This window comes from Octopus bimaculoides, chromosome 12 (assembly GCF_046866305.1).
Source record: "Octopus bimaculoides isolate indiv1 chromosome 12, ASM4686630v1, whole genome shotgun sequence".
NCBI lineage: Eukaryota > Metazoa > Mollusca > Cephalopoda > Octopoda > Octopodidae > Octopus > Octopus bimaculoides.
Window position 1 is genome coordinate 58662437 of NC_142939.1, and position 16498 is coordinate 58678934.

The 16498-nt window shown below is 35.9% G+C and overlaps 1 protein-coding gene across 1 annotated transcript in view; it reads left to right on the plus strand.

Annotated features, from left to right (window-relative positions):
- Positions 1–16498, plus strand: part of LOC106868187 (unconventional myosin-IXa) — a 209041-nt gene that overhangs the window by 118487 nt on the left and 74056 nt on the right. Inside the window, exons 10-13 of the mRNA XM_089361098.1 lie at positions 9594–9728; positions 11310–11431; positions 14262–14403; positions 15889–15979. Coding sequence (XP_089217224.1) covers positions 9594–9728; positions 11310–11431; positions 14262–14403; positions 15889–15979 — 490 coding nt within the window. The remainder of the gene's footprint in view (positions 1–9593; positions 9729–11309; positions 11432–14261; positions 14404–15888; positions 15980–16498) is intronic.

A 16498-nucleotide genomic window follows, 5' to 3' on the forward strand; every position in this document is an offset into this window, starting at 1 on the left:
TCCTCCCTTTTTTCTCCGCCTCCATTTTGCTTCCTCTCTCCCTCTCTATCTCTCCCCCCTCTCTTCTGCATCCATGTCAGATCAACTAAAAGGGACAAGACCACTTTAGATACAAAGACCATTTGGGAAATCAAACAACGACTGACCTTTACATCCTGTTTTTTTTTTTTTTACATTTTTTTCTTTCTTTTTATTGGTACTTTTTGGTCGGGTCCTTATTGGTGACATACACTCAACTCAAGCATGGCACAAGGCTGTGTTTGAATGCAGCTGGGTTTGGATAGCTTCCTGACTTTTAGAACTTCCACCGATGAAAGAACTTCTATTTAGTAATTCAACCATTTTAGAAAGGACCAGTAAACCTCCCTCATATCATGTCCCACCGTGTTAAACAACATAGTTGTCAGATCAGACAATCCCCAACCCTAAACAGATGAGATTGTCACAGCTGGAATGCAGTTGGCTGTAGGCTTGGTTGGTCTGGTTTTGCCTGGGGCTAAATATCAACAACAGACATGAGTTATAAGCCAAACTGTTCAAATTGTGCTAAATCTTAAATTATTATTATTATTATTATTATTATTATTATTATTATTATTATTATTATTATTATTATTATTATTATTACTATTACTATTACTATTACTACTACTACTACTACTACTACTACTACTACTACTACTACTACTACTACTATCATAATTAAGGTGGCGAGCTGGCAGAATCTTTAACACGCTGGACGAAATGCTTTGCAGTATATCGTCTGCCACTACGTTCTGAGTTCAAATTCTGCCGAGGTTGACTTTGCCTTTCATCCGTTTGGGATTGATAAATTAAGTACCAATCAAGCACTGGGGTCGATGTAATTGACTATTTCTCACCCAAATTTCAGACCTTGTGCCTACACTAGAAAAGATTATTATTATTATTCTTAGAAGTATTTTGTCTGTCTTGACATTCTGAGTTCAAATTCTGCTAGGGTCGACTTTGCCTTTCATCTTATCAGCCAACCCCTACCCATCAAAATTAAGACTTTGTGCCTATAGTAGAAAAAAACTATTATTGTTGTTCTTTTTTACTTGCTGTCTTCAGAGGTGGGGGCTATCCTTATGTTCTTCACAATCTCTCCGAGACCGGTGATATTGATGTCATTTAATGTTCTATTTAGACTGTCGCAAGCTGACTCCTGCAGGAAAGAGATTCCGGAAGGCTGGCATTCAGGGCAGGGATGGACTAAGCATGGCGGTATGTGTGGGCAGCTAATAAGACAGCTGTATTGCTCCAGATTTAATTTAATCTGTGCAAGTTCAATTTAATAATGTCATTTGGTACATCGGTTACCTTTAGTGGAATCCACCCTGTTGTGACCATGAAGATCACATTTCTCGCTTGAATAAATCAATATCTTTTGTTATGCTGCTTCCTACAGCAATGAACCTTGCATTGTTTTTTTTTTCCTTTCTTTTCTCTCCCCACCCTAAATTTGAAAGGTCATTAGAGGCACTGGGTACTGCCTTCCATTCTATTTAAATAAAAAAAAAGTGCAAAAGAAACTGTACAGCTGTCATTCACAAGTGAGTGTGATTTGGTGGCATGTATCATGTTTTCTTACTAATTGTTTTAGGTGTGTCCCAAGAGTGCGAAGTCATGAAAGGATGTCTGTGTCATGAGCAGGGACAGGCTCCCCTTTTCTCTCAGCTTCCCTGCCCTCACTCCCAACTCTGTAGAACATCAAGGCTTTGAAAGCTGGAGTGTGGGAGGGCTGCACACCAGCATTAAGTATGTTTTCCTTTCCAGGTGAGTTGGCTAGAGCAGCATTTGATTAAATGCTTTGCTCACAGATGCAATGCTTCACCTGTTCCAGGAATTAAACCCAGTGGTCCTCATTCTTCTTCGCATCACAGACTGGTTTATCTATCTATCTATCTACGAGAACATTACTGTGTGATACACGATCCCTATTGATCGGCCTTTCCTTTTCTTTTTTTTTCGAACCCTTTTGATCGAACTGCCCCTTTTTCCCTTCCTACGATCCCTTTTGATCGACACCACCAATTTTTTTTTTTTTTTTTTTTTTTACCTTCCTTCCCCCTCCCAAAAAGAAAAGCTCTACATTGTATTTGTCCCATCTTTCGTTGAGCCCTGTGTGGCTAATAAAAGAAATGTATCTATCTATCTATCTATCTATCTATCTATCTATATATATATATATATATATATATATATATATATATATATATATATATATACAGAGAGAGAGAGAGAGAGAGAGAGAGAGAGAGATAGGTAGATAGGTAGATATTTATGTGTCTGCAGGGATTAAGTATTTTCATAGATTTCAGCTTTTCTTTTACATTCTTTATAATCCTATTTATATCTTGCATATAGGTATGTGTGTGCTTACATGTGTATTTGTGTGTGTGTGTATGTATAAGTTAAGAAATGGAGTCTAACGCAGGTGTTATTCAAATCATTTATATGTATGTATACATATATATGTATGTATGTATGTATATATATTTGTGTGTTTGTTACATTCAATTAAATGGAAATAGTAGTCAATATTTTGCTGCTAATTGATTTTTCACAATTTTCATAATTGCTTTCTGTGTGTGTGTGTGTGTGTGTGGAGATACATACATACATACATACATACATACATAGATACATACTTACATATATACATACTTACATATATACATACACACACACACACACATATATATATACATACACACACACACACACACACAAAACTTTATATGATTATATAGTGCACATACTCGCACACACGTGTTTATAGACTCACATACGCACATCCTCATGTATGTTTATATGTGTAAAAAAACTCAAATATATCTTCATATATACACATCATCAATGTGTGTGTGTGTGTGTGTGTTTGGTGATGCAAACAGGGAGATAGAATTCAAAATATGAATGTGTATTTGCTTTATTAACTTGGCAGAACTTACAGAGTGACTCATGGACTGATAGTTTCGTGTGTTGGCACTTACCAGTATGAATGAATGAATGTATGAATGAATGAATGTGTGTGTGTGTACATGCACATATAGCTTGATTTTTTTTCTTTTATTCACCAGCAAGAAAAAAAAAATAATAATAATAATAATAAAAGCAAAACAAAACGTAGCAAACTGTAGAGCTCTGCTTTCACTGGATATTTCATTCACTGATTGGTGGTTGCATTATTGCCAAAATTTCACCTCTTGCCTACCCCATCCTCCGTTCTTTCCTCCCAGCCCTATTACCACCACCACCAACACCCACAACCACTGCTCTTCACTTAAGTCACATTGCATCAATTTCTAGATTATAGATTTTTAAAAAACTTTAACAATGATCTCTTTTCTCTTCTCTTTGCTGTAATAACAAAGGGTCTTTTATATTTTATGGTATTTAATTCTTGTGTAAATTCCGTTTATTATTATTATTATTATTATTATTATTATTATTATTATTATTATTATTATTATTATTATTATTATTATTGCTATAACGAAGTAAAAGTAGAAATTTCAAACATTTTCCTGCTCAGAAATATCATCTAGAGTGGGGTTTTTTTTGGGTTTTTTTTTTCTGACATTTTTTTTTTATTTCCTTGTTGTTGTTGTTCTTTCCTGGTTGTATCTCTTGTTTTGTGTCTTTGCTGTTGTGTGCGTATGTAAACATATACATACATGTATATATGGAAACACAGGGACACATTAATATGTATGTGTGCATGTGTGTGTATGTATATAATATATATATATATATATATATATACACACACACACACACACACACACACATATACATACAAATATGTATATATATGTTCATATATATATGTATATATATATATATACACATTTATATATACATGTACACACACACACGTATCCATATACAGTGACGTTATCTCTGTTATTCTTATTTGTTTTGTTGTAGTTTTGAGTTTGGTAAATTATTTTGTTCAAATCTCATTAATAGTAATCAATGATTTGTTGTTGTTTATTTATTTTTTTCCTTCTTGTTATTGAAGTTGAAACAAAAAAAACAAAATATTTGTAAAATAAAGCAAAAAATATTAAAAAAAAAACCCTCGTAAGAATATTATTATGGTTAATGTTAAATTCATAATGTTAAATGTTGAATTCCTTATGTATTCAGTAATAACTCGAAGCATAAAACACATTTACCGTTTACCGTTGTTCAAACATATTATCAAAGCATTTTCAGCGTTGGCTAATGAATGGCATTGCATTGTTCTTTTGTTTTCCATTTATTTGTTTGTTTGCTTCTTCATTTTTTTGTTTATTTTCCTCTTTGTTCCTCATCTTTGATTCTCTCAGTTTAACATTTGATGCTTTGTAGAAGCTTTGGAAACCTTTCGTTGGTGAGCACACACACACACACACACACACACACACACACGTGTATATGCTTTGTAGAAGCTTTGGAAATCTGTTCTACAGTATACTACGTAGTATAATACTGTACAGTGTCATTCTTCAGTACATACTAGAACCATTTAACCCTTTCGATACCAACCTGGCTGAAACCGCCTCTGGCTCTGTAGTACAAATGTCTTGTTTTCACAAGTTTTGAATTAAAATCTTCTACCAAACCTTAGTCACTATTTATGTTCCTAACACTAGCTGAATGATGACTAAGTTATTTTACTAAATACTTTGTTATATTTAAAATTAATTGAAAGAAACAGAGCATCTCAAAATAAATACAGGCAAGGAATGGTTCAGAAACACTGTTCTAGAGTCAAGCCCTTCACTCCTTTCTTTGGAGTTTAGGCCTTCAGTCGTTTCCATGGAGCTTGGGCCTTCAGCTATTTCTATAGAGCTTAGGCCTTCATTTCATTCTATGGATCATAGGCCTACAAAAACTTTTCTCTGCTGTTCTTGACTCTGGGTTGTCTTCTGTAGAAGAAAGTCTTCATCTCCCGGGTCATATTGGTTTTGAATTACCATCAATGCTTCTGCAACTTTGCATTTTTCTAGGTTGGGGGTCTAGGCCCTATGCAAACCCATTTTTAGTTTTGGGAAGTGGTGGCCCATTTTAGTTTGGCCTCTGTCCTTTGACCATGTCCACCATGGGAGGCCTTACCAGGACTTTGTGCTCCAATGGCATAGCTCTCAGGGCCGTTAAGACATTCAAGCCATCGCATTGCAACAAGGACTGAGCCTAATTAATGATAGCAATTATAAAGCACCAGGCAAATACTATGGTCAATTCAACCAACTAACCCCCTACCCCTTAAAATTGCTGGCCTTATACCTACCACAAATTGAACCAGAACTGGGCAGACCTATGACCTAAGGTGTTCCAACCATGATGTCCTTCTTTATTTTAAGACAGTAGAATGTGATTGTATGGAGTTTGACTGTTATTTCAAGCAGGTTGAGTGACTACAAAGAACCCCCTCCCTCGACTGGTGCTATTCTGTAGTTGCTTTCTGACTTTCACTTAAGGATGTGAATGTTGTTTTCACTAATTATATTCCGGAAAATGTCATATCTTCTTTGTATTTTGAACGCTAAGAGCCAGAGTTTAAAATAGGATTAAAAGATTTGAGCAGTGATAGGAAAGTAATTAAACACTGATAAACTGTCAGCTTTATACTTGTTAATTAGCCTCATTTAGTTATATACACTCTGATTGCTGGGTTACTCATAAGATTGTAGACTAAAAATAAATACCAATTCTCCAGTTGTGATTAGAAAACTTAATGCTTTAGAAGTGTGTGTGTGTGTGTGTGTGTGTGTGTATATTTCAAAATCAACCAAAACAGAATTGGTCCTTATGTACCTTTCTTAAGGTTCACTTTGTTGCAAACATTCATCTTGCATAAGCTATGGATAGTGGCCTTTTCTCTTTTGATTCACTTATTAAAAAATATCCATCTTAAAATATCAAACTTATATCTATTGTTTTTAAGTGTGTATAAATTTATCTATGCAAGCATATAAATATGTGGATATATAAATATATCCACACATGCAGTGAGTGTGTATAGTTATATCTACACTAATATGAATATATCCGCACAAATTATATTTATGAATGTATGTACATAAGTGTTGTTTGTAACTATATCAACACAAGTAGCAGGTGTATATAACTATGGCTACGCAAGCGGTGTGTATAAATATATCCATACTTGTGGTGTGTATGATTATAGCTGCACAAGTTACATATATGACATATATCTACACAAGTGCTGTGTGTGTGTGTGTGTATATATATATATATATATATAATCAACACAGACATTGGGTGTATATTATTATATCTACACAAGCAGTGTATACAAATATATCAACACAAACTGAAATGTGTATAATTATAGCTATGCATGAAGTGTGTATAAATATATCTACACAGGTAATGTGTATATATAAATATATTTACACAAGCAGTAGGAATCTATGTCAACAATAGCAGGGAGTTTTGAGAACATCTTGAGTCAAAATTTACTTGCCAGATACTACAAAAGGATCATCGTTATTATTATTATTATTATTATTATTATTATTATTATTATTATTATTATTATTATTATTATTATTATTATTATTATTATTGTTGTTGTTGTTGTTGTTGTTGTTGTTATCTATGGTTGTTTTTATAATTTAGATTAAGATTGTGCCTCTTAGCAATCAGTTCATCAGATTAAAAACCACTCGTTAGCAACCACTTAATTGTTGGCTCAGAATCTTGTAACCACTTACAGCAACCTAGGGGTTAAAAAAAAAAAAATCCAAAAACTGGGTCACTTCTCCCTAAATCTTAATTCAATTTGTTCTGCCTCTTTGATTTTTTACCCTTTTCCCATTTTAGAATTTTTATCGATCTTTAGATAATATATACAACCAAGGTATTAGAAATGCAAAACACACACACACACACACACACACACCAATAGAAGCTTAGTAAATTTTTCCTTTCTTAAGAATTATTGCTAGTTTAAATTCTATCTCTTCCTCTCGGTTTATACACCCTCCCCCATTGCTAAGTCAGTTCTACTCATATTCTCTTCACATCTCTACTGTGATATTGTATTATACAACAACAACAACAACAATTTTGTTTGTTTTTATTTAGTCGTTAAATAGAAATTAGCATTTAATTTTGGATTTACCATTTTCTTTTCTACTTTTTCTCTTTCTTCCTTTCTTTCTTTTTTTTCTTTTGTTTTGAAAATTATTATATTTCAGAAATGAAGTGTGTTTAATAATCCCTGGATTCTCTTGCAGATCCTTTCTCTCCCTTGCTTTCACAGAGAAAGAGAGAGAGTAAGAGTAAGGGAAGATTACTGGTTAATTTTAATGTGTTTTTTTTTCTGATATTCCAGTTGTGTTTAACCATTTTTGTTGTCATGTTTATTACAAAAATACGTTCTGCATTTTCTGTTTAAATTTTCAGAAGTGTTCGAGGATTATGTGAGGTTTAGTGAAATAACCTTACTTTTGTTTTCTACAAGTTGAAATCTAATTTTATTAATTATTCTTCATGAAATAATGAGAATTCAATCCAAGATTATGTTGAATTTAGAATGGGTTTTGGTAGGTGAACTGGAATTGGAAAAGGTTAACTGGTACTTGTTAAAATGATCCAAGTTGACCTGAAGTTTACCTGAAGTTAAACTAAAACTCAAGGTGTGAGTTGCTTGTGTTTTCTTACTTGAAACAGCAAAGGAACTCATTTGTGTGTGTGTGCATGTGCATGCATGTGTATATGTACACACACACACACACACATTGTATATACTGTAGAACAGTACACTACGTAGTATAATACTGTACAGTGTCATTCTTCAGTACATACTAGAACCATTTAACCCTTTCGATACCAACCCGGCTGAAACCGCCTCTGGCTCTGTAGTACAAATGTCTTGTTTTCAGAAGTTTTGAATTAAAATCTTCTACCAAACCTTAGTCACTATTTATGTTCCTAACACTAGCTGAATGATGACTAAGTTATTTTACTAAATACTTTGTTATATTTAAAATTAATTGAAAGAAACAGAGCATCTCAAAATAAATACAGTAACAAAAGGGTTAAACACCTTCCCCACCTGTTATCTTAATTTTTCTCATAACATTTTTATAAAAGAAGAAAGGATGCCCACCCTGCTGGTTGTAGAATCTCCAAGACTGGTAATAGAAATGGAGTAATATCTTAGTTCACCTTAGACTAGAGACTTAGTGTGAATGTTCATGGCAGAGTGGGCCCCTTAGCCCTTTAAGACTTAGATTATTTAGATTACTCTGTTGCATGTAATACTAATTTGTTCACATTATTTTGAATTAGTCATGCATTATCTCATATTTTTGAGATTCTGATGATGATCATCATCATCGTCATCACTTTTTAGTGTCCTCTTTCCATGCTGGCATGGGTTGGATGGTTTGACATGGAGCTAGCTAGCAAGAGCTGTCCAGGCTCCAACTGTCTGTTGTGAAATGGTTTCTATGTCTGGATGCCCTTCCTAACACCAACCACTTAACAGAGTGTGCTGGGTGCTTTTTGCATGCTGTTATGGGAGAATCCTGAACACCCCCACGTATCTGAAGGTGGACTAACCAATTACAATAAATAAGAACTGAGTGAACTGTCAGGGGGTAATTGATGGTGTTAGCTTGACCACATTGGTTTACCATGTTACTTTGACATGTGTTGGTTTTACAGTTGGTAGTTGAACAGCGAATATCAAGTATCGTACCTATGCTCAAGTTGTATGGAGTGCATTCTGTGTTAACATACATTTCTGCAATAGGTCAATTTTAGATAACCACAACCATTTATTTGTGTAATACCATTTTACACTAGTTGTGTATACCTATGTCATAACACATGCCACTGGCTTGGGTGTATTTGACAACATGATGTGATTGTTTAATTTTAGAATGACATTGTTGGGTATGTGTGAGAGACTGGTTCGGGTCTGTTTGAATAGGAAATAATGTAGAATATTTGGGCCAGATATAGATGGTTTAAATGTTAAAAGGGCTTAAGGAATCTAAGAGTTAAAAGGAATGGGTGATGGTGGTGTGCAATTGCTACCCAAGAGCCTGATTGTGGTGGTGGTAAACCACTTCCCCAGGAGCCCAGTTGTAGTGTTAGTTGGGGTGGTGTGAAACTGCTACCCAAGGCCCTGATTGCGGTAATGACAGTAGTATTAAACCCCCACCCAACAACAAATATATCCCTGTCCAACACAGTTTCTGTCTACCCTGATTTCACTGGCAAGTCTTGGATCAATTGGAAACACATTTATAAAAAAAAAAAACCCCAGAAAAGAAAACACTTTGCAGCAGGATTGAACCGAGGAGCTACAGGACTGCAAAGTGACCTTTTTAACCACATGACTATAAAAGCACTCAATAACCCGTTTCAGGAACCAACACTGTATGTAATTTTATTACATGCTTATTAAACTATATTTTTCCTTTTTCCTCTGATACATTTCCTGGTGAATATTGTATTTGTTCCTGTTTTTCTATATCTTATTTTTCTTTTTTTTTTTTCGAAAATCATAAAATTTCTAATAACTGTAATTACTTTCTTAGGGAAATTCTATTGGAGTTCTGGATATATTTGGTTTTGAAGACTTCCATAAAAATAGCTTTGAGCAGTTTTGTATTAATTATGCAAACGAACACCTCCAGTATTATTTCAACCAACACATCTTCAAGTTGGAACAGGTAAGAACACAACAGAAGTTCATGCATCAACAAATTCCTTCAAACAGAAAAAATGAATTGTATTGTCTTCTTTATTTATTTATTTAGTAAATTCCTGTAATTAGAATAAATTACTTACCTAAGCCTTGTTTGTAGAACTTAGACCATCAACAAATTTTCTTCATCGTTCTTGATTATGGGCTGTCTTTTCTACTTCTCTCCAATAAGATCCTTACTTATCTCCACATCTTTGCAGCTTTCTTTTGGATTTTGCTGCCGTATGTTGTATGTTTCCCTGTTGGAAGGCCCTCCTCTCTCAGACCTTGTTGGTTCTTGAATCATCATTGATGCTTCTGTCACTTGGATTCTGTTTTCTTTGTAAACCCATTTCTACCTCTGGGAATAGGTGGGCCATATTAGTCTGGCCTCTGTTCTTTGATCTGTCCTGTATTGAAAGCCCAACTAAGAACTTTACTCCACTCATGGTCATTGAGGCATTCAAGCCCCACCACACTGCAACAAGGTGTGGACCTTGTGGTGGAATTATGATAAGTTACTGAGGCTAAATGTTGAAGATTTTTTACTCATTAATTATTATTATTTACATTATTATCATTGTTATTTTTAGTAATTAAAAGTATATTCATCATCATCATCGTCATCATGCTATCATGGGTTGGTTGGATCATCACAGTCAAAAGTCAGTTCTTTTTGGGAGTTACTGCTTTCTTAGATAGGTCAGAGGACCATGTCTCACTTGTGCATTCCATCTTTGGTGTGGTTACTACAGCCAGATACCCTTCCTAACATCACTCCTCATCAAGACAGAACTTGATCACTCCTCATCAAGACAGAACTAACAGGACCTCATAATCCTGCACTTTTTCAGCTTGGTTTTGTAAAGACAAAATTTAAGAAGCTGATGACTATATTTGTTATAGCTCATTAGATTTTCCTCCATCTAATCACCATCATCATCATCATCTTTATCATCATAGAATCTAATGGATATATTTTATCATAGCACCAGCACCAGAGGGGTTGTTCTGTCCTCAACATGACTAAATAGTCCTTTCAACTCTCCATTATTTTCTGTTGTCTCCGTTCATTAACTAACGACTTCACAGAGTTTACTGATTGCATTTTATCATGGCACCGACACTAGTATGGTTGTCATGGTTTCTACATCTGGATGACCTCTTCCTATCATCAGTCACTTTACAAAGTGCAGTGGCTGCATTTTCTTGTGGCACCGACTCTAGAGAGGTTGATCACTCCTTGTCAAGACAGAACTAACAGAACCTCATAATCCTGCACTTTTTCAGCTTGGTTTTGTAAAGACAAAATTTAAGAAGCTGATGACTATACTTGTTATAGCTCATTAGATTTTCCTCCATTTAATCACCATCATCATCATCATCTTTATCATTATCATCATCATCATCATGGCCATCATTGTCATCCTCACCCCATAGTCAGCACCAGTGTCGTCGTCGTCATCATTGAGTATAAGTTAAATCTAGTTATTGATTTCAGCTGCTGCCTGCCGTAATTTTTTTGCATTTGGATGAATGATTTATTTCTGGAATTCTGTCTTTGCAGGAAGAGTACCAACGAGAAGGAATTCAGTGGAAAAATATTGAATTTATTGACAATACTGGTTGTCTGGAACTTTTTTCTAAAAAGCCAAATGGTCTTTTCTGCTTGCTAGATGAAGAGTGCAAGTATGTATTCAGGAATTAATTTATACTAATTGCAACCATTTCATTCATCCTCTTCATCATCAGGATTTTATGTCTGCTTTCCATGCTGGTATGGGTTGTGCAGGTTGTTATGAGTTGAGGCAGCTCTTGTTGAGGTTCCTCTTCTTTACCTGTCTGTCTCTGCCTTCCTGACTGCCTGCCTGCTTGTCTGTCTGTCTCTCTCTCTCTCACTCTGCCTTCCTGTCTGACTGTCTTTGTCTCTCTCTCTCTCTCTCCCCCTCTCTCCCTCTCTCTCTCCCCCCTCTCTCCCTCCCTCTCTCTCTCTCTCTCTCTCTCAGTCTCTTTGCCTCCTGCTTGCCTCCTTCTGTCTGTCTTTCTGTCTTTTGCCATCTGTCTCTCTGTCTCCCCTCCCCCTCTCCCTCTCAGCTACACACACACACACACGTCCTATGTCATTTCATACACACACAAACTCTCTCTCTCTCTCTCTCATTCACATCTCTCATCTTCTTCCCCTCTCACCACTCCCTTCATCCCCTCTTTCTCTCGCCTCTTTCTTTCTCTTTCTCTTTCTCAATTCTCCCTTTTATTCTCCGGTTTCTTTTTCTTTCACCTCTCTTTTGTCCTTCTATCTCTCTTCAATCTCTTCTTCTCCCTCTCTCACATCTCTCACATCTATCCTCTCCCTATACTCCTGTCCATTTCCCTCCCCCTACAATGCTATTTTATACTCTCTCCTAATTAACAGTACTATTTTATAATTCTCCTGTTTTGGTTGTGTTCTCTTCATAAATGGTGATGTTATGATGACGGCAATAAATGTGTGAGCAAGAACCTAACAGTTTCAGTTTTTCTACAGAGCACTTTGGGCAAGTCCTTCTGCAGTAACGATAAGTTGACCAATACTTTGTGAATAAGATCTGGGAGATGGAAAATATGTAGAAAACCACCACACACACACACACACACACACACAGATATGGCGAAAAGAAGGGCATTTTGTGTGTGTGTGTGTATGTACACACACACACACATAATTCTTTTATTCTTTTATCTGTTTCAGTCATTTGACTGCAGCCATGCTGGAGCACCGCCTTTAGTCGAACAAATCGACCCCAGTTCAAATCCTGGTGCTTTATTTTCTGAATGCTCAGAAATAAGATGTGATTAAACTAGCCTAGGTCTAGCCAACAAAATGGCAACTTATCGAAATACTTGAACCTGAAGGAAAGTAGAGGAAGCCATCTTTGTGTTTTCAATTCTTGCATGAAAGTCCCATGGCAATGACATAACGCTTGCCAGGGAAGCCACCAAGGGGCTGGTTGTTGACCTGATGGTATAAAGAAGGGATGTATTATTTTAATTGATATGATTCGTTAGCTTGCCGCGTGAAACGCTTAGTGGTATTTCATCTGTCTTCTTGTTCTGAGTTCAAATGCTACCGAGGTCAACTTTGCCTTTCATGCTTTCAGGTCCAATGAAATAAGTACCAGTCGAGTGCTGGAGCTGATGTAATCAATTAGCCCCCTTCGCCTTAATTTCAGGCCTTGTGCCTATTGTGGAAAGGATTATTTTAATTGATAGTTTTTATGTTCAGGGCGAAAATGAATTACAATTTTTTATTTTTATTTAATTATTGTTAATATTATTATTTTTTTTTTTGGTTAAATTTGTTAATGAGTTAATTGCTGCAGAATAGGACAAGGCCAAACTCTAGCTGTGGAATAATTAATTCCAATGTTGTGTGTGTGTGTGTGTGTGAGTCAATTTTTAGTAATAGCACTTATTTATGCGTATGAACTATATTTACACACACGCCCACAGACAGACACACACACACACACACATACATTTTTTAATATCAGCAATGGAATATTTTATCGTTTACTTGTTTCATTCATTAGACTGTGGCCATGCTGGGGCACCACCACCTTAAAATAGTTTAGTCAAGCAAATCAACTTATTTCTTTTGTTTTTAAAGCTTGGTACATTTTCTGTTGGTCCCTTTAGCCAAACTGCTAAGTTACAGGGTATGTAAACACACCAATACTAGTTGTCAAGCTATAGAGGGTGGGGTGGGGACAAATACACACTCATACACACACACACACATACACACACACATACACACAAATATATATATATATATTTATTTATGAGGGTAGAAATTGATATTAATCAATTTGAACCAGTGGTCTAGCACATTAAAAAAATCCGAATTAATCAATTTGCTGGTCATCCCTCTTATTTTTGTATGTTATATATATATATATATATATATATATATATACATATGTGTGTGTGTATAATAGATGTGTGTATGTATGTATAAATATGTGGGGAGGGTATACATGTTGCCGTTGTCATCATCATCATCATCATCATTTAACGTCTATATTTCCATGCTGGCAAACTATCCAACCCATGCCAACAAGGAAAACAGATGTTAAACAATGATGATGATGATGATGATGACAATCATGATGACAGATGGTGGATGATGACAATGATGGCATGCCCTCTCGACCCATTTATACACAAATACACCCATCTATATCATCATCATCATCATCATCGTTTAACGTCCGCTTTCCATGCTAGCATGGGTTGGACGATTTGACTGAGGACTGGTGAAACCGGATGGCAACACCAGGCTCCAGTCTGATTTGGCAGAGTTTCTACAGCTGGATGCCCTTCCTAACACCAACCACTCAGAGAGTGTATAATAAACACTGTGTAGTTATTGTTTTATATATATATATATATATATAAAACAATAACTACACAGTGTTTATTGCTTTATTTTGTTTGTTTCCTACTTTAAAACATTCTTGCTCTTTTTTTGTTCCAGTTTTCCTGGTGCTAGTAATGACACCCTATTGTCCAAGTTCAACCGTCATCATAAGGGCAAACCTTATTATGAGGTGCCCCAACTTCGGGAAGGTGCCTTCGTGGTTGTCCATTATGCTGGCAAAGTGAAGTACAGCACAGTGGTGAGTTGCCCCTTTTTTTTTTTTTTTTTTTTTTTTTTTTTGTGCAATTTCAACTGAAAGCCACTCCTGTTTGAAGTATTTCTTTCCACTTTAATTTCCTTGTTTACTCGGTTATCTCTCGCACAGAAATGTTGTTGACATTCGGCCTGGAGCACAGGAAAAATGCTGTTTGTACTAGCATTCGAAAGATGTTTGGAAAACACTCTGATACTATTGTACAAATATAAACCTGAGTATAAGGAATAGATTCTAAATAAATACTGGGCTGTGTGTGTGTGTGTGTGTGTGTGTGTGTGTGTGTGTGTGTGTGTGTGTGTGTGTGTTTTTGTATGATGTCAAGGAAAACTACAGATATTTAATAACTAAAAGTTACTGTTGTCAAGTTAACATAAATACAATGGGGGGATTGAAATGGACATTTCCTAATATCATATTTATTGGAGCCACTGGTCTCTGTTTCAAATCCTGGCACATTGAATTCTTGTACAAAGGGTCCCACTTGTTGTTATTGTTCAACCTTTGATCACCTCTGGTCAATCAAAGCTATGATCACCTCTGGTCAATCAAAGCTATGATCAAAAAGATTACAGTTATAATTATTCTTTGTTTTTAAGCCTTGTGTCTCTTCTTCTGCAAGACCCCCCCCCCTCTTCTTATTCTTCTGTTGTATTTTTACCTTCCCCAGTACTATACCCCTTACTCAGTTGGGGCTGTGGGGGGGGGGTCTTGTCTTGCAAGTTACTTGGTGACCTCACTAGTACCAGCACCACACCGAAAAGAAAGCACATGGTACATTCTGTAAAGTAGTTGGCATTAAGAAAATCGTCCAGCTGTAGAAACAATGTGAAAGCAGAAATTGGAGCTCAGTGTAGTCCTCAATCTTGTTGGTTCATATCAAACCATCCAATCACATCAAATTGTCCAAGCCAGCATGGAAAACAGACAATGATGATGATATAGATTGTGATATGAAGTTTTGGCTGCTATTTCTAGCAAGCTGAGTGACCATGTTGATGTTTCCTTTTGGCTTGAATATATAGTAGTGAGAGAGTGGAGTTTTTTTTCCAAGAGTTTATGTGAAGAAAGAACATATAAATTTGATGAAAGTGTATGGGGAGTAGAAAATTTAGAAGACAGGAGGTACTTTTGCACCTGACCAGGCAGAGCTATAATCAAAGGCATTCCAGTTATGACCATCTCATCTTTTTATATATCTTTGACTATATTGTCCATGATACCCTTTTTTTTTTTAAGGTAGTAGATAATTTTGAGGAATAAATTTGGTTGTTATTCTTTGCAGGTCAAGCAGCCACATAAAGGTTCACTTGACTCTTGTGTGTGCACAACTTGTCTGTGTGTGTGCATGTGTGTGTGTGTGTGTGTGTGTGTGTGTGAATGCAGTGATTATTATATCAAATTTCCCTTTGGATTTAAAAAATTCATTTATTTATTTATTTATTTATCTACTGTCGTGTTTCCGTTTAGGATTTCCGAGAGAAGAATTCTGACCTCATACGTACTGATATTGTCGGAGTTCTCAAGAACAGTAGTTCGGTTTTTGTCAAAGAACTACTTGGTAAGTTACATCCTTTCTTTGCTATGCTTATTGACTGGAGTAAAGTTTCTTTTCAGAATAGTATAAACTGCTGCTGCTGTTGTTGTTGCAGTTGTTCAATGCATGGTCAGTCCTGAATGACCAGACCAATGATCAAATCCATTCCAACTATGACCATCTGGTCTGTTTAGGAGTCTGTAGTTCTGTGTTATATAATCTTTGGCTTAAGTCTGTCATGAGCCCCCCCCCCCAGGGCTCATAAGGCCAGAGCTTAAACCAGCCGCCCCTCTCCACACCACTGGGAAAGGCAAAGGCTGATACAGCTTGGCATCGCAACTCATTTCTACAGCTGAGTGAACTGGAGCAACGTAAAATAAAGTGTCTTGCTCAAGAACACAACACACAACCTAGCCTGGGAATTGAACTCATTACCTCATGATTGTGAGCCCAATGCTCTAACCACTGAGCCACGGGAAGCAAGATGTTTAATAACTCCAAAATTATTGCTATTGTGTCTTAGTCTCAAAGCAATGTTGATCT